General features: G+C 50.3%; 2 protein-coding genes across 5 annotated transcripts in view; both read right to left on the reverse strand.

Moving 5' to 3' along the window:
- The window catches only part of FAM107A (family with sequence similarity 107 member A), a 65,143-nt gene extending 63,800 nt beyond the window's left edge, over positions 1-1,343 (reverse strand). The window contains exon 1 of the mRNA XM_037905520.2: positions 418-1,343. Within this exon, the coding sequence (XP_037761448.1) occupies positions 418-441 (24 nt within the window). The 5' untranslated portion in view covers positions 442-1,343. The remainder of the gene's footprint in view (positions 1-417) is intronic.
- Positions 1,344-7,702: 6,359 nt separating this feature from the next.
- FAM3D (FAM3 metabolism regulating signaling molecule D) overlaps positions 7,703-24,053 on the reverse strand; it is a 31,046-nt gene continuing 14,695 nt past the window's right edge. For 3 of the 4 annotated variants that reach the window (XM_043550757.1, XM_037905774.2, XM_043550756.1), the window contains 8 exons: positions 23,180-23,287; positions 22,400-22,420; positions 21,240-21,363; positions 20,682-20,740; positions 16,053-16,103; positions 12,980-13,064; positions 12,174-12,300; positions 8,864-11,112 (listed from right to left, as the gene is read on the reverse strand). In XM_043550757.1, the coding sequence (XP_043406692.1) occupies positions 11,023-11,112; positions 12,174-12,300; positions 12,980-13,064; positions 16,053-16,103; positions 20,682-20,740; positions 21,240-21,363; positions 22,400-22,420; positions 23,180-23,287 (665 nt within the window). In that variant the 3' untranslated portion in view covers positions 8,864-11,022. Of the gene's footprint in view, positions 11,113-12,173; positions 12,301-12,979; positions 13,065-16,052; positions 16,104-20,681; positions 20,741-21,239; positions 21,364-22,399; positions 22,421-23,179; positions 23,288-24,053 lie in introns of all 4 variants that reach the window. The other variant, XM_037905773.2, reaches the window with a different exon arrangement.

The following is a 24,053-nucleotide window of genomic DNA, read 5'->3' on the forward strand; positions in this document are numbered from 1 at the left end:
TGGTAAAACTCTGCTGCCCTTCCCTGACAGGATTAAAAACATCAGATATGTGAGTGAACATTGTCACTGGCAGTGATTGCAAAAACTAAGCCCTATGTGTGTGTGTGTGTGTGTGTAACCCTCCAGCTTCCAGACATATCACTGTTCAGTCCCACCCCACGCTCCTCATTGGCTCTAGAGAGCTCCCTAAAGGAAGGACAATTTATCAATCTGATCAGATCGAATTACTTCATCCAGCTGACAGCGTTTGACACCTGCGTCCACACCAGCGGCTTCTGGTCTCTAATCCACCACTGAACTACTGAAAAGCTCGGGCAGCGCACAAAGGGGTGAAGCAGAGCTACATGTGAGCAGACAAGTGTCATCTCTTCAAAGCCACGAATGCTTAAGCATCAAAGAATGAAGGCATCCCATTACCTTTTTCCCGTGAGCTGCTCCCATGGTACAAGTTCAGTGTCCAGGAAGCCTCCCCCAAATCTCCGGCAGTCCCTCCAAATTGTCCTCTTGGCTTGCGCTTGCAGGGAGTCGCAGGCTCCGTGTCGTTCTGTGGTGTTGTCCACACAATCTGTGGAGAGGCATGGGCTGCATTAAACACTAGGGAATGTGCAAACACACAGCTCCTGGCACCCTGACAGCTCCAGTTTATTCCACAGAGCAACGCAGGCAAAAATCAGCAGGATCTTAAAGGAGATGAGCATCGAAGTTTTCCTTTGACTTCTTCTCCTGCCACGTAAAGAACTCACTTTTGTATACCTAATGTCTGACTTGCACACAAGGTCTGCCCAGGCACAAAGGCAGCTTTCATCCCGTAGATGCCTGGCTTCTAAGCTGGGTTCCTTATTCTGAAAGGCTGTGGAAGATTATAGTAATTGTACTTGACAGACCAAGATGTCACAGAATGCAGAGCTGATCTGTGAAAGAATTCAACCTGCTGGGCTCGGCTGGGCCCCAGCACTAGGAGGTCCTTGTTTGCTAGTGGATTTGTGCCATCCTCTCTAGCCATTTGTCTTGCACTTCACGATGGCTTGGCGGAGACGCCTTGAAAAATAAGCCCATTTCCCCACTTCCAAGAGAAAGAATGCAGGATTATTATTCAGCGGCGAGGCTGTGGCTCCTGCACTCGGCGTCTGCAATCCCAATCAGGCAGCTCTTCAACTTCTGCAAGTTCTTGCGGCTGCTCACAAACAAGCATCTTAAACAAAGATGTTACATAACGTGAACTGTGCGCGGCTTAGCCCCAGCGGGTACCCACCGCCGAACCGCACCGTATAAAGGCCTTGTCCTACATGCTTACTCCAGCTGAACTGGAGTTCTGCCCAGCTCAGACAGCCCCCAGGGCCAATCCGGTGCGGTGCTGAGCACCCTCTGTTTCTGTTGAAGTCAGTGTGAGATGGGGAGGCTCAGTTCCACTCAGGACACTTGTCAATGGTCTTTAATAAACTCACCAGGGACGATCTCAGTCATGGAGAATCCTTTCAAACCGCTAGTGACTGGAGCCCCTGGGGCACCCACCGCCCCTTGTGGAGCTACCACAGCCAAATGGTTTTGGAGAAAAAGTGGCTAGAGTCAGGCTCCTAAGGCCACGCTTAGGCCCCTAGAGACATGGGTGGATTTTACAAAGTGCTGGGTGATCACTGGCGTCCAGTACCGCCAGGGGGAGCTGCTCGGCCGCAGCACTGCTGAAAAGCTGCCTGCTCGGCAAGCTGCCGAAATATGGATTTAGGCGCCTGACTTTAAAGCCCCCGTTTTTTGACCCGCCTTACTCATTGCTCAATCACGGGATCAAAAGTAGAGTCTCTGCCCAGAGCCTGAAACCTGAGGGCCCCTTGGAAATCCTTCCACTCCAACCACAAACACACCGTGGCCTTGTGGGAAATATTTACAACTTGCATTTAATCTGCCCTCGCGTGGAATCCCTGCTTTCTGAGGGGAATAGAACCAGCTGACAGATTAACGCTGGCAAGGCACGAGGCGTGTGGTGTTGGAAAAGCTACTGCAGTTGTTACATGGCCCTCGTTTCTCAGCGCTGATATGGGGTGTGTGCATAAGCACTTGGCTTTAACAGCAGTGTTTTTACAGCACAGTTGAGGACTTATTTGTGAGAAATCATGACTTCATTAAACGTATTGGAAAAGCACATAAGGCTCTTGGTACGAGGGTAAATGCCAGGCAGGCTCCTGACGGTTTAAACATTTTGGTAAGTCTGTCTGCTTTTTGCAATAACCTTTGAAAGTTATTAAAGGGAATTTTGCTTTTATTTGTATTTAAGAAAAGAAACTGCAGCTTACTTTTCCTAATTGTTTTTAGGGTTAGGGGATCTAGGGTTCGAAATCTGGAGGCCAAAGGCCCAGGCTCAGGAGTGCAGCCCCTGCCCTAGGTTATTAAGAAGTGGATTAGGTATTTTGCATTGATCTGTGGACCTTTATTCTTTAGCTTGGCCTAGGCCTCTTTCCCAGGCAACAGAAAGAGTGTCTCTGAATGTAACAAAATTGCCTTAATTCTGGAGGCCGCAGAGCAGCCTGCAGGAAAAGCAGATACCAGGCTGTATAAATGCTGAATGTCCTTCGCCTAAAGTCTCCAAAAACCCCACAGAGTGCCTGAGTTTTTCCTCTTATTGACATCAGTCACACTTCTGAGTGACAGGTTTCAGAGTAGCAGCCGTGTTAGTCTGTATTCGCAAAAAGAAAAGGAGTACTTGTGGCACCTTAGAGACTAACCAATTTATTTGAGCATAAGCTTTCGTGAGCTATAGCATTCGATGAAGTGAGCTGTAGCTCACGAAAGCTTATGCTCAAATAAATTGATTAGTCTCTAAGGTGCCACAAGTCCTCCTTTTCTTTTTAATTCTGAGTGGTTCGCACTCCTGACAATTAGACCTCCACTGTCTCTCACTGGGCACCTAGGAAATGAGGAACACACAGATAGTGGCCACCTGCGAAAATGCTGGTTTAAGTGACTTGCCCAATTTCTCACAAGAACATATGGCAAAGCCAGGGATAGACCCCACTTCTCATGGGTCATGCTCAACTATCTATCTCAGGGATCAGCAACCTTTGGCACGCAGCCCACCAGGGTAAGCCCCCTGGCGGGCCAGGCCAGTTTGTTTACCTGCTGTGTTCGCAAGTTCGGCCGGTCACGCCTCCCACTGGCCGCGGTTCACTGCTCCGGCCAATGGGGGCTGCGGGAAGTGGCGGCCAGCACATCCCGTGGCCCGCGCTGCTTCCCGCAGCCCCCATTGGCCTGGAGCGGCGAACCGCGGCCAGTGGGAGGCGTGATCGGCCGAACTTGCGAACACAGCAGGTAAACAAACTGGCCTGGCCCGCCAGGGGGCTTACCCTAGCAGGCCGCATGCCTGATCTATCTATCTTATCTTATCTACTAGACCAGACTGTCCCTTCCTGCAGTCATAAGAATGGCCATACTGGGTCACACCAAAGGTCCATCGAGCCCAGTGTCCTGTCTTCCGACAATGGCCAATGCCAGGTGCTTCAGAGGGAATGAACAGAACAGGTAATCATCAAGTGATCCATCCCCTGTCGCCCATTCCCAGCTTCTGGCAAACAGGGGCTAGGGACACTTCAGAGCATGGTTTTGCACCCTGCCCATCCTGGCCAATAGCCATTGCTGGACCTATCCTCCATGAATTTATCTAGTTCTTTTTTGATCCCTGTTATAGTCTTGGCTTTCACAACATCCTCTGGCAGGGAGTTCCACAGGTTGACAGTGTGTTGTGTGTAGAAATACTTCCTTTTGTTTGTTTTAAACCTGCTGCCTATTAATTTCATTTGGTGGCCCCTAGTTCCTGTGTTATCAGAAGGAGTAAATAACACATCCTTATTTACTTTCTCCACACCAGTCATGATTGTATAGACCTCAGTCATATCTCCTCTTAGTCGTCTCTTTTCCAAGATAAAAAGTCCCAGTCTTATTACTCTCTCCTCATTCGGAAGCTGTTCCATACCCCTAATCATTTTTGTTTCCCTTTTCTGAATCTTTTCCAATTACAATGTAATTTTTTTGAGATGGGCAACCGCATCTGTATGTAGTATTCAAGATGTGGGCATACCATGGATTTATATAGAGGAAATATATTTTCTGTCTTATTATCTATCCCTTTCTTCATTATTCCCAGCATTCCGTTAGCTTTTTTGACTGCCGCTGCACATTGAGTGGATGTTTTCAGAGAACTATCCACAATGACTCCAAGATCTCTCTCAAGTGGTAACAGCTAATTTAGACACCAACATTTTATACGTATAGTTGGGATTATGTTTTCCAACAGGCATTACTTTGCATTTATCAACAATGAATTTCTTCTGCTGGCCCTGGGGGCTCTTCTGCCCGCCTCAGGGACCCAGCCACTGGCCTGCATGTGGGGTCCCACCCACTGACCCCGGGCCCGGGGGCTCCACCGCCAGCCCCAGTGTTCTGCCTGGCTGCCTGACCCACAGGCATGGTCCCAGCCACCAGCCCCACACCCAGGGCTCTGCACCCACCCCTAGCTGTGAGCCCAGTCTCTGCTGCCTTACCCTGTCTCCGTCCACACCTCCCAGAGCCACATCCCTGCTCCCGGCTGCAGCTTTAGGGGGCGGTGAGGGGCGCAGACAGGGGTAAGAGGGGTGCAGCTCAGCACCCCAACTCCAAAAACTGTTCCAGCACCACTGCTGTGCACTGAATGAGGCCAGGACTGGTGGAAAAAATCATATGTGATCATGAAATTAAAGACTATAGAATCAGGAACACAGTTTGTCCTGGTCTACAATTACAGGTAACCCATGTTCTTCCTCCATCCAGCTCACCTGGTTGCTGACAACCGTTTTCACCTGCCATTAGATTTCCTAGCCCAGACCATGCTCAAGAGGCAGAAGGCAGTCTAACAGAGGCTTTAGGCCAGACATCTTCCCAGCCTTTAGGCACTGGATGCACACAGGCGTTTCAGATCTGAGTGTGGCTCGGCTCATGAGTGAGCTGGGGCACATCTGGGCTGGCCTGGTTTGCCGTATGTGTTTGTGAAATAGGGCTTTGCGGCTCTTGCTCCTCTTAAACTTGTGCAGACATTGCCCCGCTCCCAAAGGGGCTCTGTCAAAGGCAGCCCTGCATTCTGAATAGCCCACGGGCTGTTACCAAATTCTGCACAACTCTGCCCTGAATAAGATCCACAGCAAACACAGGGAGTCACGTATCTACATGAAACCTCTTAGTAGGGACCCTGGTGAAGTTTACTCAGCATCAGATGTCTAGTGAGACTCCAAAGCACAAGGTGAATCACTACTGTCCTAGGACAGCAGGCTTTGGTTTTCTAGTAGAGATTTTAAACATGCAGCCTGTGTTCCCAGCTCTCCTGCGGGAAGGTTTCCACCTACTGGTTTGAACCTAGAATTACAACTTGTTAAATGACAGGTTTCAGAGTAGCAGCAGTGTTAGTCTGTATTTGCAAAAAGAAAAGGAGTACTTGTGACACCTTAGAGACTAACCAATTTATTTGAGCATAAGCTTTCGTGAGCTACAGCTCACTTCATCGGATGCATGCAGTGGAAAATACAGTGGGGAGATTTATATACATAGAGAACATGAAACAATGGGTGTTACCATACACACTGTAACGAGAGTGATCAGGTAAGGTGAGCTATTACCAGCAGGAAAGTGTGTGTGTGTGGGGGGGGGGGGTAGGGGGGAACCTTTTTTCGTGATAATCAAGGTGGGCCATTTCCAGCAGTTGACAAGAACGTCTGAGGAACAGTGGGGGGTGGGGGTGGGGAATAAACATGGGGAAATAGTTTTACTTTGTGTAATGACCCATCCGCTCCCATCTCTATTCAAGCCTAAGTTAATTGTATCCAGTTTGCAAATTAATTCCAATTCAGCAGTCTCTCGTTGGAGTCTGTTTTTGAAGTTTTTTGTTGAAGAATTGCCACTTTTAGGTCTGTAATAGAGTGACCAAAGAGATTGAAGTGTTCCCCCTCCCCGCTCTCCTGCTGGTAATAGCTCACCTTAAGTGATCACTCCCGTTACAGTGTGTATGGTAACACCCATTGTTTCATGTTCTCTGTGTATATAAATCTCCCCACTGTATTTTCTACAGTATGCATCCGATGAAGTGAGCTGTAGCTCACGAAAGCTTATGCTCAAATAAATTGGTTAGTCTCTAAGGTGCCACACGTACTCCTTCAACTTGTTAAATGCGTTTATCACTCTTTCAGAAGTTTCATTTCTCAATAGTCACAAGTGTGTCTCTCAGTGAAGGGTAACGGTGCCGGATTCTCTCCCGACTCCTTTTGTTTTTTAACCACTGGCGTGTCCCCTGTAACTCCACTGGAGCTTTGCTTCCCTGGAGTCGCTCTGATTTCCACTGGTGAGAGGAGAATCAAACCCATCTGTATCAAAGTTCTCCCCAGTCACTCACAGCCCAGCTGCAGGCTGGCTCTTGCTTACCCATATGAGTAGGCAAGGAAATCTGCAGCCAGGAAGAGAACTGAGTGAAACAACTCTTGTGCCTCCCACAACCCAGGGAGTTCAACCCCCCATGTGCTCTTGGCGGATGTCCAGTGGCTCCAGCCATAAAGAAGCATGTAGCTTAAGGTTCACAGGTTTGTAAAGTCACAAGGGGTCATTATGATTTGACCTCACATATAACATGATTCCACCCACTAATTCCTGCATCAAGCTCCTAACTTCTGGTTGAGCATAGCTCAGAGAAAGATTCAATCCTGATTTCTCTCCATGGATCATGTCAGGGACGTGGTCTGCTCATTTTGGTGCACGGCCCCAGTCCCTTCCCTGCTCAGATTTCTCACAGGAACGTCAATACAAGCTCAGTCCAGTGGATCATCTAGCACGGTATCCAGTCCCGGACAGCACAATGTCTTCCCCCATTTCATGCAGACTGGGAAGATCCCTGCACAGAAATCCCCCTCTCTGCATGGATGGCCAAGGCATGCTATGCAACGCAAACCTCCACAGCAGCAGCACCCACTACGCACTTCTTGATCCCAAACTGGTGCCCATATGGGGTTGCCAGCTTCTGTAAGGCAAGCCTACTCTCTCTCCCCCCGGCGGAGTGGTGCTCTCATCCTGGGGGTCTGGCACTGCAGTGTTAGGACTAGCTCACCACAGGGGGCCAGAAGTGGCTCCCTTCTCCTCCTTCCAGCCCTGTTTGTCTCAGGGAGCTCCAGGGGCAGCGAGTTCCAGAGGTTTGCTTGGTGCTGTGTGAAGAAAGGTTTTCTTATGGTTTTAAATGCTCAGGCACGTCCTTCTCAGCAGCGCCCCTTTGTTCAACGAGCGAGGGAGAAAGGAAAAAGCAGCTTCCAGCTGCATCTTTCCCATGCTTAGAAGTCAGATTCCACAGCATATTAGTGGCAGAGTTGGGCACAGAGCCCTGACTTTAACCACTAGTCCCCTCTGCCTCCCTCGCCCATCAGATCTCATTGCACAGGCTGTACAGGTCTCCGTGACCCGCACCATGCACTCCTGCACTGAGCGGTGCATGGACCCAGCCAAGTGGTCAGCTGACCTGTTCACTGCACATGCCACAGTGACTTTTAGGGCTTTATTCTCAGGGGACTATGCAAGCTCAGATGTGGTCATTTGAAATGAGAACACAAGGTTATTTTATCCCAGTTACAATTCATCCACACTTGTGCTGCCTGATCTGGCCCCCCAGCTCCGCAGTGTGACTCTCCCCAAAAACGAGCCGGTTAGCATCATCGGTTAAAAATTTTATTAGAGACTCAAAAAATCCCAAACTCCCCATCGTTCAGCTATTTGATATTCCCAGAACCAGAGACCCCATATAAAGTAGATAATTTGTGTCTGATAAACGTCTGAAAGCAAGAAACCCACATCCCTGCGTGTGTGACGTAGAAGAGCAAACCCACCCCCGGCAATGATTCTGGACTCTCTGGACTCCCCACACTCGCTCTGTGAGCTGCTGGGACACTTGAGCAGGTACAACCCCAGCGACACGCAGTAAAACCTCTCTGGCTGGCGGGAATCAAACTCAGGGAACGCCGACAAAAGACGTCACACACAACAACTTCCCCAGCCTCCCCGCTGGGCAAGGGGAGGGGAGAGAGGCGCTCCAGTGAGCCCTGGGGCCCCGGCAGTGCCCAGTACTTTGTCCCAAGGCTGCTGGTCCAAGTGAGACAACCAGGACAGGGCCCCCGTTGTGCTGGATGCTGTCCATAGAGTAAAAGTTGGCCCCTGCCTGCCACAAAGACCTTTCAAGCTGAGGCCCTGATTCTTGCAAAGACGTGCACATGAAGGTAACTTTGCACATAGTGCAAACTGTCCCATCGGACTCAACGGTCCATTGACTTCATCACTGGCCCATTGACTTCACTGGGAGTTCTGCTGTCTGGATTATGGCTCCTTCAGGCGCTAATAATCTAAAATGTTGACTTCACCCTCTGGTATGCAGGTATCCTGCAGAAACACCCTCTGGCATGCAAGCAGGTGCACTGACTGGGATCTGAATGACAGGACTGGGTACCATATATTGGAAGGCATCATCATGCCCTGAGAAAACTATTTGAACATAGACAACAAGGGGTCCTTGTGGCACCTTAGAGACTGTAGCGAGGTAATGCTCACTGCTGCAGCGCCTCCCGCTGGCCATCCTGGGAATGAGCTCTCCAGCCTCTGGAGCGCCCTCTGCAGGCTGGTGTCCTGCTTGCTTGCAGGTCCCATGTCCCTCCCGGACCCCGGTGCCCCTCTACATCAGGGTTCTGCCCCCTGAACTGCCCCTGCAGTCTAGGTCTCCCCTCCCTGGGGAATCCCTACCTTCTATCTCCACCTTGCCTCAGTGGCTACTGCCAGTCCCCATCTAGCCCCTGCTCACTGGGGCGGACTGCAGTCTGTGAACCACTCATCATCGGCAAGGGGGGTTTGGACCTGCTGCCTTTGCCTACCCCTGGGCTGCCCCTCTGCAACCCCAGTACCTGCTTTAGGCCTTCAGCAAGGCCTATAGGCTGGGGGTTTTGCAGCCTGGAGCACCCCATCTCCTTTGGCCTTTCCCTAGCCCTGCTCCACTCTAGGTACCCTGCTGAGGTCCCAAGCAGCCAGGCCCGTCTCTCTCCACTGCTAGAGAGAGACTGCCTGAGTTCCTGGCTCACAGCCTTTTATAGCTCCAGCTACGGCCTGATTGGGGCAAGGCCCCAGCTGTGGCTGCTTCCCCATCAGCCTAGTCTTTGGCTCCCAGCCCCAGCCCTCTCCCAGGGTTGGCTGTAACCTTTTCAGGCCCAGAGTGGGTGACCACCCCGCTACAGAGACTAACAAATTTATTTGGGCATAAGCTTTCGTGAGCTAAAACTCACTTCATCAGATGCACGGAGTGAAAAATACAGTAAGCAGTATATATATTACAGCACCTACTGTATTTTTCACTCCCTGCATCTGATGAAGTGGGTTTTAGCCCATGAAAGCTTATGCCCAAATAAATTTGGTAGTCTCTAATTTGCCAAAAGGACTCCTTGGTGTTTTCACTGATACAGACTAACATGGCTACCCCTCTGAAACCTATTTGAAGATAGAATGTTAAAATGTTACATAGTTTCATAGAGTTTAAGACCAGAAGGCACCATTGGGCCATCTCCTCTGACCTCCTGCACATCATAGGCCAGAGATTTCACTCAATGACCCCTGTATTGAGCCCAGTGATTTTAGTTAGGCTAAAGGAGTAAATTCGTCAGGAGACTAAACTGTTGGGTGCCACAGGCAGGGTAAAGGACAGACCATGGTTTCACCAGTGCCTGAGGCTACTGCAATGGTGGGGAATTGATTAGGTGACACATGCCCAGGTGATCCAAGTAGGTGATCCAGCCCCATGCTTCGAGGAAGGCGAAACCCACCACCCATGGTCCCTGCCAAACTGAGCTGGGGTGAAATTCCTTCCTGACCACAGATCTGGGGATCAGTCTGACCCTGCACATGTGAGCCAGATTCACCAGCCAGGCAGCCAAGAAAGAGAATTTGCTGGAACACCTGAGCTCTGGTGCACCCTGCCCTGTGTCCTGACTCTGGCTGTGCCCAATCCCTGATGCTTCAGAGGAAGGAGAGAAAAAAAAATCTCAGAACACATCAATCCAACAGTTCACTGGGCAGAAAGATCCCTTCCTGACCACTGTAGGTGACCGGCTATAGCACTGAAGCATGAGATTTGATTACAGTTATTCTCATAATGCAGAACTGCAGGTGTTACAAGCATGCTGAGGGCAGTGCAGGGCTTCCTGGCCTCCCCGTGGCCCATGAAGGAAGGGATCAAACAGGGGGAGTCATAGATTCCCACATTCCAAGGCCACCATGACATCCACCCCTCCCACGCCCTCCAAAGGCTTTAGAATTTCTCCTAGAAGCTGGGTTAAAGTGTAAACTTAAAAAAGAGATAAAAACTTGTCTCAAAGACTCCAAGTGACAGCGAGCGCACCACCTCCCCAGCAAGCTGTTCCGACGTTTAATCCCTCGTCTTGCTAGGAAATGGCATCTTATTTCAAGGTTGAATTGATCTAACCTGAACTTCCAGCCACTGGATTTTGTTCTGCCTTTGTCAGCCAGGCTGAGAAGCCCCCTGCCTGCTGATCTCTTTTCTTGGCAACAACGTGGGAGGATTTAACTGGGAACATCACTTTTAACAACTCAAGAAGCAGAAGCTGAAGCAATTTCTTCCCAAGTGGGGTTGTGCACTTATTGTTTTGAGACAGACAGAAAAATTAAATGCCTGGTATTGACACCGCTGCCTTCACCTCAACGTGTGCCGTATTAATATAATAAAGCAGGATGCTGGAAGATTAGACTTTGCTGTGACTTCATAGCCGGTGTAGTATACCATAGCCAACACGGTTTTAAAGCAGCGTTCAGACACCGTTATAAGTTGGTTGGTGATTTGAAAACAGCCAGTTGGCTTGTGCTGTCACGGAGCTGGGATCAGTTCATATGCTGGATTCAGCTGGAAATGCCGTCTTCCAGCCAAACAGGAATGTATTGTTAAATAAGGCTTGATGCGGGCGTTGTTCTGACTTCAGCACACTGTTAATCCATCTTCTTTGGAAGACAGCCTTCCATTTCCAGAACTTCCGGCCAGCCGTCATATTTGTTTTTTGCTGCTTCATTTTTTAAGTGCTTTGGAGGGGGAAAAATGAAATAAAGCAGAGGGTTTGGCAAGGGCAGAAGGGAATGTCAGATTTACAAGACGACAGATAATCAGTATAATGTGGGTATAATGTCATCTCCCCTGCATGCATTGTCAGCACGGCTTGGAACATGGATGTTCAGCCCTGCAGCACAGAGCTCTACCGCTTGAGCTAAAGGAGAAGCTCCATTAGCTGGTAGTGGTAGTAGGCTGTTGTCCTTTAGTGGACCTGCCATTTAGTTAGTGAATTGTATATGCAAGATGAAGGGTACATTTTCAGCAGACAGTGCAGAAAGTTCAGGTGCTTACCACTTAGGGTATAAAGATTATGCCATTACAGAGTTATCAACCCAGTTCTGACTCTATACATTTTTGACCACACATGCAAAAGCAGCACCAGTGTGTGCTGGAAGGAGCAGAGGTGGCTCCAGGCTCCCATCTGCCAGTGCAGACTGTCTGTGCGGGAGCAGCACAAGACTGCGTGGAGAGGGGAATACAGAGGAGACAGTCATGTCTTGGGGCACACAGGACATGTCTCTGCTGCTGCACAGTTGCGGTCACTGGGAGGCCTGTGCAGTGGCTTCTCAATTGGTGGCTTTGGAGACAGCTGGAATTAGGACAGAAGCATTTTGCCTCACACATTCTCTATGGCCTGGGCTTCTCCAGTGCACGTGTGTGAAGAGTGCCCACTGGAGGTCAGCCCTGTGCAGCGTCTCAGTGTGGGGCACAGGAACTGGGCTGCAGAAGGGGACGTTCGATTTGTCCGTTTGCACGCGAGGCCTGGCAGGTTCCTCCAGTTCCGTGCGGCTGTACAGCAGTGCAAGGGAACAGAGGGCAAGCTTTGGATTTGCCTGTGTGTGCCACATGGTCTCGCTGAACTATGGCCAGAGCCAGGCACTTGCCAGGCTTTAAAAAAAAAAAAAAAGAATTTGTCTGAGTCAAACGAATACCTGCAGGAGACAGGACAGCCTGAATGGTAGCAGCTCAGGCAGAAGTGGCCCTACTACTAACCAAGGCCACAGGCTTCCTCTTGGGGGAGAGGGGAAAATACCTGTTCATAGGGGCTTTTATCCTTGAGCCCTTTTGCACCCACGAAAGTCCAGTTGTCTCGGAAGGCCAGCTTGCTCGCGTGGCTACTTCCTAGGTTGGTGAGTAACGTCCGTGCTTCATCGTTCAGCCTAGGAGAAAAAGGGAAAACAGGAGAGCTGGGTAGCAGCTCCCTCATCCTCTCAAGGGAAGCCTGCACTGCCGTTCCAGCCAGGTTCCGGATCGGTGCGACGCGCTCACCAGCATAGTGCTGAGTCTTCCCGTTGGGCATTACGCAACTTGACAAAGAGCTGTCACCTATTTGTTCTTTCATCTTCTCCTCTGGGGGAGAAGTGTGTGCAGGGGAGTGCTGGGTTTGGAGTTTTTAAAACCATAGCATTATAATTTTTATAATAATTGGGTAATGTACCTGTTGTGATATGTTTGGTATAGACGGCAGGTCAAAGAAATGTGCCTTGCACTTGGGGAAGAAGGTGGGGAGGTTCGTGATGGTCCAGAGCTCCTGGGGGACATTCAGTGCAGCTTCCTGAGCACTGGTGTGATGCGTAATGTGTTCTCCGCCTGACACATGGTGACTGGCAAGCAGACAGCTGCATTCTGCATCGTATGAGGTTTCTGAATGGTCTCAAGGGGTAGCTCCCTGTAGAGCACATTACCTTAATCCAGTTTTGATTGCAATGCAAGGACTGTCTGTATGGACTTGGGGTCTGATCCTGCTCCCCCAGAACCGAATGAGAGATTTCCCATTGACTTTGTGGATGAAGGACTGGCCCTTGGAAATCAAACATCACCTCCTTGGATTGTACTTACTTTGTTGCTGGATCATCGTAGGAGGCAACTATCACTATAGTGCCACTTTGGATTGCTTTCAGGAAGTCCAGTAACAGATTGATATCTGGTAAAGAAAAGAAAACCAATGGAAACATTCTGCTAAAAGACCTGGTACCCAGCCACAACCAGTTTCCCAACAGATGTTGCACAGGGATAGTGGCCCAGCATAAGCACTACGTCCTACAGTCCTGGGAGAGTCCGCAGCGTGAATTGCAGAGGAGAATTTCACCCATAGAGTACAACAGCATTTTCCAAGTCAGACTGAATTCGCAGCACATTGACGTTAAGAGAACAGACCTGTTTCAGACAATAGACAGCAATGTAACTTCTACACAATTACTCTTGCCTGGCATAACATGCATCCTGGTTTCATTTAATCATGCTTTATGTTAGAAAAAAAATTGCACAGAGATCTTACTGCAATGATCCTTAAGTTATTTGACTAGCTACTTGGATACTGAGGTCCTGACCGTATGGAAAGGCTATGGTTTTTGAAAGATGGCGTCTGTCTTCCACTAATAATTTCCTTTCCAATTATTCTCCTTTGGGTTTCCCTGGTGAGCCAAATGAGCCCATTTCCGTAAAGTATTATTTATAGCTTTCCTATCCAACATGGTTTAAATCAAAGTTCATCCCACAGCATCATTTAGGCTAATTAATAAAATACCTCCTTGCTGATCAATCAGCTAAAAGCGATTGGGCTAAACTCATTAGGATCAAAGACAACTGCCACCTCCCATACCCACTGGGCGGTTCCATGGAGTGGGTTAATGACCGGGCCTCAGATACACAACAACTGTGCATAGAATGTTCTGCCTTGGGGAGAACTGTTCAGCTGAAAATTAATTTCTCCACATTTTGGGGTAGGATCGGAGCAGGTGCCGAATGCCCCCTCAGCACCTTTTATCTTCAATGGGTTCGAAGGCAGTCCCCAATTTGCAGACGGTCCCTTGCACTTTGCAGGATTGGGCCCTTTGCACCATGTGCAGAGCTAATTTCTCCCACGGCCATGGTATGGAAAGCCGTCTTTGCCAGCAAAACCAGTGGAAGCAGGCATCAGGCATCTATTATTAATGTTTGCTCAGTAACGATGGAATTCCATTTCACTAGCATGAGTCTGGTGGGAGCAATGGAAATGAAGATTAATGGCACATGGAACTAAACGCATAGCTCAGGATCCTGATCCTGCAATCGGATACACCTAGGTGCAACGGTCTGATCCAACTGCATGTTTGCAGCCCTAGTTAGCTACATAAAATTGGATGCAGATTAGCTAGCACTTTGAGACTCCATTGCAACCGTTACCGGTACCTACTGTAGTCACTTGAGATTCTTCAGCGTAAGGCTCTGCCTAGGGACCTGCGGAGACCTGCAGCTTCTGGACTGACAATGCCTGGGGCCTCCTGCGCAGCAAATGTGCAGCCGGTGCACAGCCGCAGCCGGGGTAGGAGGGCATAAAGAGCTCTTGGGCAGAACAGGTCTAATCCTGTACACGGCTGAGCACCCAGACGTCCAGGACGGCTGAGGGTGCTTTGCAGCTCACAGGAAACACCGAGCCCTTAGCCCCGGAAAGCAATAGTCATCCTGCGCAGAAGGCCCGAAACAAGCCCTAAGAGCCAGTTAAGCCCCTCTGCGGGCTCGAGTGGTTCCTGAGCCTCGCGCTGCCACCCCGCACAGGTGAATTGCACTCGCAGAGCGTAAGTGACTTGTCCCTCTGTTCTTTCCACATCGGTTTCAAATTAAACGTCTAGGGCCGCATCCTCAGCTGGTGTAACCTGGTGTATCTCCACTGTTGTTAACAGCCCCACGCTGATTGACACCAGCTGAGGGGCTGGCCCCGCAGTGCCCAATCCTGCCCTCTGCTGCCTGCAGTAGGGTAGTAGAGGTGTACCCGCATGCAGAATTTGGCCTCTTGGATACTGGCAGGTGGAATAATCATGCTGGAAAGCCAAGAGCACGATGGCAGTTAAGGAATTTCCCCCCATCAGACTGCAGGTTGGAGGGTTCTCTGGCTGGAAGACACTGAGCAATGACATTCCTAATGGAGAACAGCCCCATGGAGATCCTTGGGGAGTTCAGCATACAACCTACGGATGAGCTTTCTTACAGAGCTAACACCACGTACTCTGCGCTTTGTGATCGGCCAACTGCTAGATACACGTTTCAGAAGGGCTGGCATCTGGGCACTGTAGTATCTACACGACACAAAACGTGGGCCCAGTACTGTCCCGTTCACTCACAAGAGGCATCCCATTAAAACCAGCAGAATAATTCATGTGAGCAGAGCGAGGGGGATTTCTATAGGAAGATAAAGACTGTTTTTTAAAACCATGCTTTTAGATGGATGTGATTAATGCAGAAAGCGACTTAGCATCCATACATTGAATCTGTAATTTACTCTGTGATAGGAGGGGAAGAAAACAAGCTACATAAAACAAGATTGCCAAACCCCAGTGTTCAAAAACCATGAGTCAGGTCTCATTGGTTTAATAATCACAAGACTTTAAAAGGTTTCAGAGTAACAGCCGTGTTAGTCTGTATTCGCAAAAAGAAAAGGAGTACTTGTGGCACCTTAGAGACTAACCAATTTATTTGAGCATAAGCTTTCGTGAGCTGTAGCTCACGAAAGCTTATGCTCAAATAAATTGGTTAGTCTCTAAGGTGCCACAAGTACTCTTTTTCTTTTTGCAAAGACTTTAAAAATAATAAATATGGATCTTTTTATGCGCCTTGTTTATTGAGACATTAGGGGGCACGTTTTCAAGCTTTTCTCCATAGCCATGAGGGCCAGAAATGTCCTTTTCTAAAAAAAATATAAAACCCAAGAGTCTCATTTAATAACATGATTCCAGGAGTAGGGACTTTAAGGAAAACACCAAACAGAAATAGCAAGAGTTGGCAGCACTGCTTAGGTCCATTTCATTTTACTAGTGAGTAAACAGACGAGAAGGTAGAAGGAGCTAGTTATCAATACTGCTTGCAATTCTCTGGATCTTACTATAAAAGTGAAGTGCTGGTAGATGCTGAGTGTTTAGGGAAAGCAAAGCCCTACCTCCAGAATACATGTCGAAGACTTCGGTTTTCATGAGCTGGCCATTTGTTCCTAAAGTGGGAAATGAAATAGCGCAATTACTTTCGAAACTGTAAGCTTTGTGACAGAAATGCATTGTTTAGTCCTTCTGTTCAGCTCATGTATCCAGTGGAATATGTGCAGAATTGCTCCTTGATGCAATCCTGCACTTTGTAGAGGACACGGTGCCTATGACTGGAACTATGGGATTAGCACAACGATCTGGTAGTGGGGAAAGGATCTAGCGCTGTTGAATGAGCGGAGCTGCTAAAATAAGTGACACCAGGCTGAACGGCCATCAGTTCATTTTAGGTCCCAGTCCAGCAAAAGGGACCAACTAGAACAGATCCTTGTGCCACCAGCAGAGGAGGCTCAATGGAGCTCCAGAATGGTCTGAGCTGGTGGATCCGATTGCAGGATTGGGACCATAATGTGGAATGAAAACATTAAATCAGGCAATGGCAGCACCCCCCGATCCCAGGGAGAGGGGCCCGAGCTGCCAAAGAGAGAAATGACACCAGCAGAAGGAAAGCGTGGAGCGCTGATCTCACACAATTCCGTAATGAAAAGCTCAATGTGGATTGTCCCAGGCCTGTGTGAGCTCTTCCTAGGAATTCCTGAGTGCTAAATTCACACCCCACAGAGTCCGTCAATCTGCAGCGATGCTGCTGATAAATGACAGTGAAGGTTTTCACTCTAAAAAGAGCAGAGTACGTTGGAGGAATGCAAGGTTCCCTAAGACCAACCCCCTACGTTAAACCCTTGGCCTCCTCAGTGGACCCACTTCTGCTCTGACACCCATGCAGCCCCCTGACATCTGTGGGGCTAGGTGGATGTGTGGGCAGATGTTGACAATCTGTGGTGTCTGTAGCCAGGCTCAGGAGCAGCTGGGGTGTCTCCATCTCCGTCTTTATCACACCGCTGCCCACTCTCCCAGTCGGGCAGGAGCAAACTAGGATCGGCAGGAACTGAACGCTCTTGGGCAGTCTCACGCTGTGCCCCTCGGAGACTCCAGAGGCTGCCCGCTAACCCGCTCGGTGCATTGGAGTGCCGAGGTGTGACACGCAGCTGGCAGGCTCTGCTATCACTGATAGTACCATCCCATGCTGACGGGGATGTCCGTTCTCTGCTAGATCTCTCTGCCTGGGTCTGCGGGATGCAGGGGAAGGGCCCGGGAGTCTCCTCGCCCCACTTCTGATGCAGCAGGGGGCTGGGCACAGTCTGTTTGGGGACGGGAGACTCTGGAGCAGCTGCGCGTCAACAGCACTCCCAGCCTCCCCAGCAGGGGAGGAGAGGGGAGGGCCACGAGCTCACATCTCCATCCACGTGGCCCGGGGGCAGGAGGAGAGGAAGAAGGGTAGGCTGTGGGCGGTCAAAGGCGTGTGCAAATGTCCCTCTCCCGGGCACTCCCCTGGCATCCCAGGCCAGCCAATCAGACGTGTAAGCCAGGATCCAGTGTGGGGTCCCCATGGCAGGTCAGCCCTCCTGCTCCCTCAGACACCGGCTGCATTGGTTTCCAGCACAGGAGAATGCTACTCAGTGCCCGAACCTCACAGTGTAACGTAACTCTGGTCCTACTGACCTGTGCTGGGGCTGGGACACCAGACCAGCTCTTTCCAAGTGGTGGTCTCCTGCTGGCGGCCGTGCCTTGCCCTGCTTGCCACGGGCCACCCTGTCCCCATTAAACTCCCAGCCTAGCCACCAGAACAAGGGGACTGGTTGTAAGCCACATAGTGGCCGTACTGGAAATGGTCTTTCCTTAACAACATAAGAACGGCCATATTGGGTCAGACCAAAGGTCCATGTAGCCCAGTATCCTGTCTTCCGACAGTGGCCAATGCCAGGTGCCCTAAAGGGAATGAACAGAACAGGTAATCATCCAGTGATCCATCCCCTTGCCCATTCCCAGCTTCTGGTAAACAGAGGCTAGGGACACCATCCCTGCCCATCCTGGCTAGTAGCCACTGATGGACCTATCCTCCATGAACTTATCTAGTTCTTTTTTTGAACGCTCTTATAGTCCTGGCCTTCACAACATCCTCTGGCAAGGAGTTCTACAGGTTGACTGTGCGTTGTGTGAAGAAATTCTTCCTTTTGTTTGTTTTAAACCTGCTGCCTATTAATTTCATTGGGTGACCCCTAGTTCTTGTGTTATCAGAAGGAGTAAATAACACATCCTTATTTACTTTCTCCACACCAGGCATGATTTTATAGATCTCTGTCATATCCCCCCTTAGTTGTCTCTTTTCCAAGCTGAAGAGTCCCAATCTTATTAATCTCTCCGCATATGGCAACGGTCCATAACCCTAATAATTTTTGTTGCCCTTTTCTGAACCTTTTCCAATTCCAGTATATCTTCTTAGAGACAGGGCAACCACATCTGCAAGCAGTATTCAAGATGTGGGCGTACCATGGATTTCTATAGAGGCAATATGATATTTTCTGTCTTATTATCTATCCCTTTCTTAATATTTCCCAACACTCTGTTAGCTTTTTTGATGGCCTCTGCAAATTGAGTGGATGTTTCCAGAGAACTATCCACAATGACTCCAAGATCTCTCTTGAGTGGTAACAGCTAATTTAGACCCCATCATTTTATATGTATAGTTGGGATTCTGTTTTCTGATGGGCATTACTTTGCATTTATCAACATTGAATTTCATCTGCCATTTTGTTGCCATCACCCAGTTTTGTGAGATCCCTTTGTAACTCTTCACAGTCTGCCTGGGACTTAACTATCTTGAGTAGTTTTGTATCATCTGTGAATTTTGCCCCCACACTGTTTACCCTTTTTCCAGATCATTTATGAATATGTTGAATAGGACTGGTCCCAGTACAGACTCCTGGGGGACACCACTATTTAACTCTGTCCATTCTGAAAACTGACCATGTATTCCTACCCTTTGTTTCCTATCTTTTAACCAGTTACCACTCCATGAGAGAACCTTCCCTCTTATCCCATGACAGCTGACTTTGCTTAGGAGCCTTTGATGAGGGCCCTGGTCAAAGGCTTTCTGAAAATCGAAGTAGACTACATCCACTGGATCCCTCTGAGCCACATGCTTGTTGACCCCCTCAGAGAATTCTAGTAGATTGATGAGGCAGGATTTCTCTTTACAAAAACCATATTGATTCTTTCCTAACAAATTATGTTCATTATGGTCACTGCCATAGTATGGAAAGCCGTCTTTGCCAGCAAAACCAATGGAAGCAGGCATCTATTATTAATGTTTGCTCAGTAACTATGGAATTCCATTTCACTAGCATGAGTTTTGCGGGAGCAATGGAAATGAAGATTAATGGCACACGGAACTAAATGCATAGCTCAGGATCCTGATCCTGCAATTGGATACACCTCAGTGCACCCTGGGCCCCTTTCACTGCTGCATTACCCTCGTCTCCTGCCTGCACAGCTCCCCTGATTGCAATAGAACCACCCGGGCAGAGTAACAGTGGGGCCCCTGGGGTCTCTCTTTCTACCGGAGACGTTCTCTGATAATCGGCCTTTGGTCAGATTGACTTCAAGCTGCCAAGCTGAGCTCCCATTGCGGGGGCATGGCAGCTCCTTCATGCCGGAGCTGGGCCCTTTCCCTGAAATGCCGACCAGAGAATTCAGTTCTCGGGTTAAGGATGCCAGTGAGTGGAGAGACAAAGCTACAGTGTCTTTTATGGTCTGTCCCAGTAGCTTATGCCCCAGCTCCTGCTAAATGGGTTCCTAAGGGGTGCCATGTTATGTCCAGCAGTAGGAGAGACTCAGGGCAAACCTACTGATACCTGACCGCCTTCCATTAACTCTGCCAGGGCACGGCTTGCTTAGCCCGCTTTCCTCCCCGTGGGGGAGCTACCTGGTTAAAGCTCTGTGCTTTTTGTGGGGATTGCTATTTAAACCCTGAGCTGTGTTGACACCCATTGAGCTCTGAACCTCCCAGCTATTTTCTCATTGCCACCGTATCTTTCTGGAGACCGGCAGGATGAGGGACTTGGCTCTGTTCAGTGCCCAGCCAGCAGTGTCAGTCTGTGTTTCTGGGGCCTGTGCCAAATTCGGCATCGGGCCAGTGATTTTGCCCACTCTGGGAAACTCAGCAGGGGGTGCTGGGGCTAACAGGGAGAGTACAAAGAAAAGTTAAATGACCAGGGAGGTTTACTCCAGGAATCAATATGTTTTTGGTCAGCAGCCAATAAGGGACCAAACCCTGAGGTCCCTGCCCCAGCAAGATTAGATGAAAACGGATTGAATGCTGTTCAACGGGAGTTTGCCCGGCTAAGGACGTCCGGAGTGGGCCCAATAATGCTACTTAGTGCTCTGCAATGCAAGAGTCAGATCTTCACCTGGTGTGAGCTGAAGTCACTGGACCTGGGCTGACCTCCGCTAGCTGGGATCTGGCCCTGTATTTGCTGGGCAAGCATTAGTTAATTGAGAGACAGCCGACTAATAATTAAATCGGTAACTAGCTATAAACCTAGAGCCCAAGGAGTCATTACTGATCAGTTACTCATGGAGGTGAGCAGCTGCCCAAATGCATCGAAATGGCTGGGGCTGCAGCCCTGCCGTCGGTGCGGGACAGGGCACCCTGTGTAAAAAGGAGAATGATTCCCACTCCGAGAACTCACCGTTTACTAGTGCGATGTTTAACCCTCTGCCAACATTGCTCTTCACGCCACTCATGATACTGGAAATAAAGCACAGAGAATAAAATGGCAAGTAGCATCATCCTAGCAATGTCCATGCAAAGGAAAGAGCCCAGCACAGCCATTTGAAAAGGGCATCCGTAGGGTTTGGTTTAGGCCAGCTGCAATGTCCATGAACACAGCAGCAGGGAGACCTGTTTTCAAAGGGGTTTCAACCCCATTTGTGCCTGTGCCCATCACCATTGTTACCCAGCAGGCTTTCTTCTCCTGTTCTGCGAGCAGGTGCCGTCCCCAGGTTCCCCCCATGCACAGCCCACATACTATGTAGGGTCCAAACTTGTCCCTTGCCTGAGTCTGCTTTTGTCAAGCAAAGAAATTAACAACATGACAAGGAGCGGCTGAATCCCTCTCCCCAAGCTTGGCTGCTGCTAAGGTTCCTCCCTCAAGGCTGCTCAGCCAACCCCTCCAAGTCCTCTCCCGAGAGAGTCCCTCCTACCTTCAGTGTAACATAGTGTTTTGGTGTGCTACTTCAGTACTTACATCGTATTTTCAAAGCACATCGAAGGCCCAACAACATTGGCTGCTCCACTCATGACTTTAAAGGCAAATGAGTTTTCAGGACAACTGTTTTGGTTACCACACTTGTTTCGTGGGGGTTGGGTCTCTGAAGGGAATGAAGAGCAGACTGTAAATTGCACTGCATTGCACAGGCAGCCTGTGAGGGTTTTCAATACATGGGCCAAATCCTGAGGGGACTGACTCAGTTTCTCTAGACACCAGAGGGAGTTTGCATCTAACCTGAGCAGAGATTTCAGTGTTTGGGGCACTGGGTGAAATTCATCCCTGCACAGTTGTGTGTGTGTGTGGGGGGGGGGGAGGGCATCACCTTGGCAGAGCACCACAGGAGTTTATTGTTCTGATATTGGCACGCAACTATTCTGGGCAGAAAAGGGAGTCTGAAATAACTGCAGCATCTCTCAGGAAAGAGACGGGCTGGGGTAAGCTCCAGTAGCCAGTGACATGGAAGTTGCTGAGCAAAAGGCTCATTTAGCCGAGTCCCTTGAAAGTTTAACGAGGGCTCAGTGTGTCAGTGGAGGGGGATCAGTGTGTCAGTGGAGGGGGTGAATCAGGCAGGGCCTGGCGCAGGCTTGTGTGATGCTGGTTCAGAGTGAATCGTTTGCCATCGCTAGAGAGTGCAGCGTCCAGAAGGGGTTTGTCCCGCCCCAGTCAGCGGCTGTCTCAGCAGGCAGGTGAGTCCCAGACACAGCATGTCCATCGAGTGAAGACTGCTGCTCTCACTGCGTGCAGTCGCACCTGGGACCCTCGTCTAACTTCCGGCATCGCATGGGCCGGAGAACCTCGCCCAGGGATTCCTGTGTCCAGCCCAGCACCTCGCTGTGAGCCACAGTGCATCTTTCGGAAAGACACCGAGCCTCGAGCTGGCATGCTTGGGAAGGCTCGCCTCGGAGGGGGCCGCTTGACATCAATACGGGGGGGCAGAACTGGGGCCTTGGTGTGGCTCTCTGACAACAAGTCAGGCCCCAGGGATGAACTCCTGGCCCCACAGGAGTCACCAGTACAACTCCCAGGCACTTCAGCGGGGCAGGATTTCACCCCTTGCCTCCCTCGTTCTGCCAGCACTTCTCAGAGCTCCGTGCGGCTCCGGCGTGGGACAAGTGACATGAGAACGGTATACTCACTGGGCAGGTCGGGGCTGGAACCTGGAGAGACACAAACAACAGCATTACACTTCTGAGACATCCTGCCCTTTTGCCGAGCCGAAAGAGAGACTGGGCAGCAAAGGAAGTGATTGGAGGAGGAAGGCGGGTGTCTGGCTAAACAAGCCCAACCCACCGTTCTGGATTAACGGGGCCGGCTGGGGAGACCCACTGCTTCATAGAAATACATACATGAGTCTAAATGAGAAAAGATGATTTGTCATGGACTAACTGACCGGGCGCCATGGATGCAGAGCCAGTAAGTGCAGGGGCAAACATCTATGCCCCAAGCCGGAACATCTACAGAGCTCTTTATAGCCCTGCCGTGCCAGTCCCGCAAGCCCCAGTCAGTTGACCCAGGCTCTGAGACTTGCTGTCACAGGTCTTTTTCTGCTGTGTGGACATACCCGGTGTGCCTAGCCCATGGCCCATGGCCCCGCTGTGGGCATTAAATGGCGCAGAGTTGGAGGACTCGGTGAAGCTGATCTAGGTGGGCAAGCAGGATGGAGAGTACGCTGCCCATGCAGACCCACTGCAGAGATGGATGCGAGATCTTACGGTGCCATTCCTGTGCCCTGAGGAAAGGGGTTCTGTGGAGGGGATATTGGGCAGAATACCCCATCCCGCCAGAGGCAGGACCACGAGAGCTGATAGGATCAGTATTGCTACAAATGACACATCCCATGGAGCCACCTATTTCCTCCCGGGGAAGCCTTGGATGTATTCCAGGCTGGCCCCAGCAGTCCTGGTACATCACCGTACCCAGCCAGCTCCGCAGACTGATGACCTTCCAGCCGGTGTTGACGTACGTCTGTACAAAGAGCCAGGTGGTGCCCAGTGAGAACATCACAGCTGCTATCCGGATCAGCCCTGCCATGGGAGAGAGAGACAAGCGTGGTAAGTCGCAGCGCTCTGGAGAGTGGAGCAGCTCGGCCCCTGAGCTCATTTCCCGCCACTTGCCGGGGACCACGGGTCACTCTCAGAGAAGGACGCAAGTTCCTGGCAGAATTCTCCTCCGACCTTTGGAGAAGTAAAACGTGACTCTCTTTTTTTAGCTGCCCGAGAGCCCCCCTGCAGTCGGAGCCATGGGGGCAGACCCCTGCCCCCACACAGAGCCCCTTTGATGTGGCCCTGCGCTGGTGCAGACATCCACCCCCGTGGAGCCGGGGCCCAAGTAATTACCAGCATTGGGGTTAGGCAGGCCATCAGTGCCAACCCTGTTCCTGTTGTTTGGCTGTGCCTGCCCTCCACGCCCCCGGCCCTAGAGCACAATGCTGCAGAGGGCTAGCCAAGCAGCGTTTATCAGCCAGTTCCCATGCAGCTGCAGAGGGAGAAGGCAAGAGAAGAGACAACCAATACCCCTGACAGCTGCGTGGGGAAAAGAGCAGATACTGCCAGATCCCCTATGGCGGAGGGGCAGGAAGGCGGGGAAGGGAGTTCTGCTCATCCCCCCTGAGGCGAAGGGATGGGGGTGCTGTAAAGGTGGGGTTCCGGCAACAGCAATGTCACTATACGTGGGTTCCATTTAGCTATGAGCCCGAACCGCAACGTCTAGAGCCAACCCTCTTCTGAGCTCAGGGGTGTTCAGAGCTTGGGGCACGGCCCTCGCTGGCTCCAGCGGGTTTGTTTAATGGGG

This window comes from Chelonia mydas, chromosome 7 (genome assembly GCF_015237465.2).
Source record: "Chelonia mydas isolate rCheMyd1 chromosome 7, rCheMyd1.pri.v2, whole genome shotgun sequence".
NCBI lineage: Eukaryota > Metazoa > Chordata > Testudines > Cheloniidae > Chelonia > Chelonia mydas.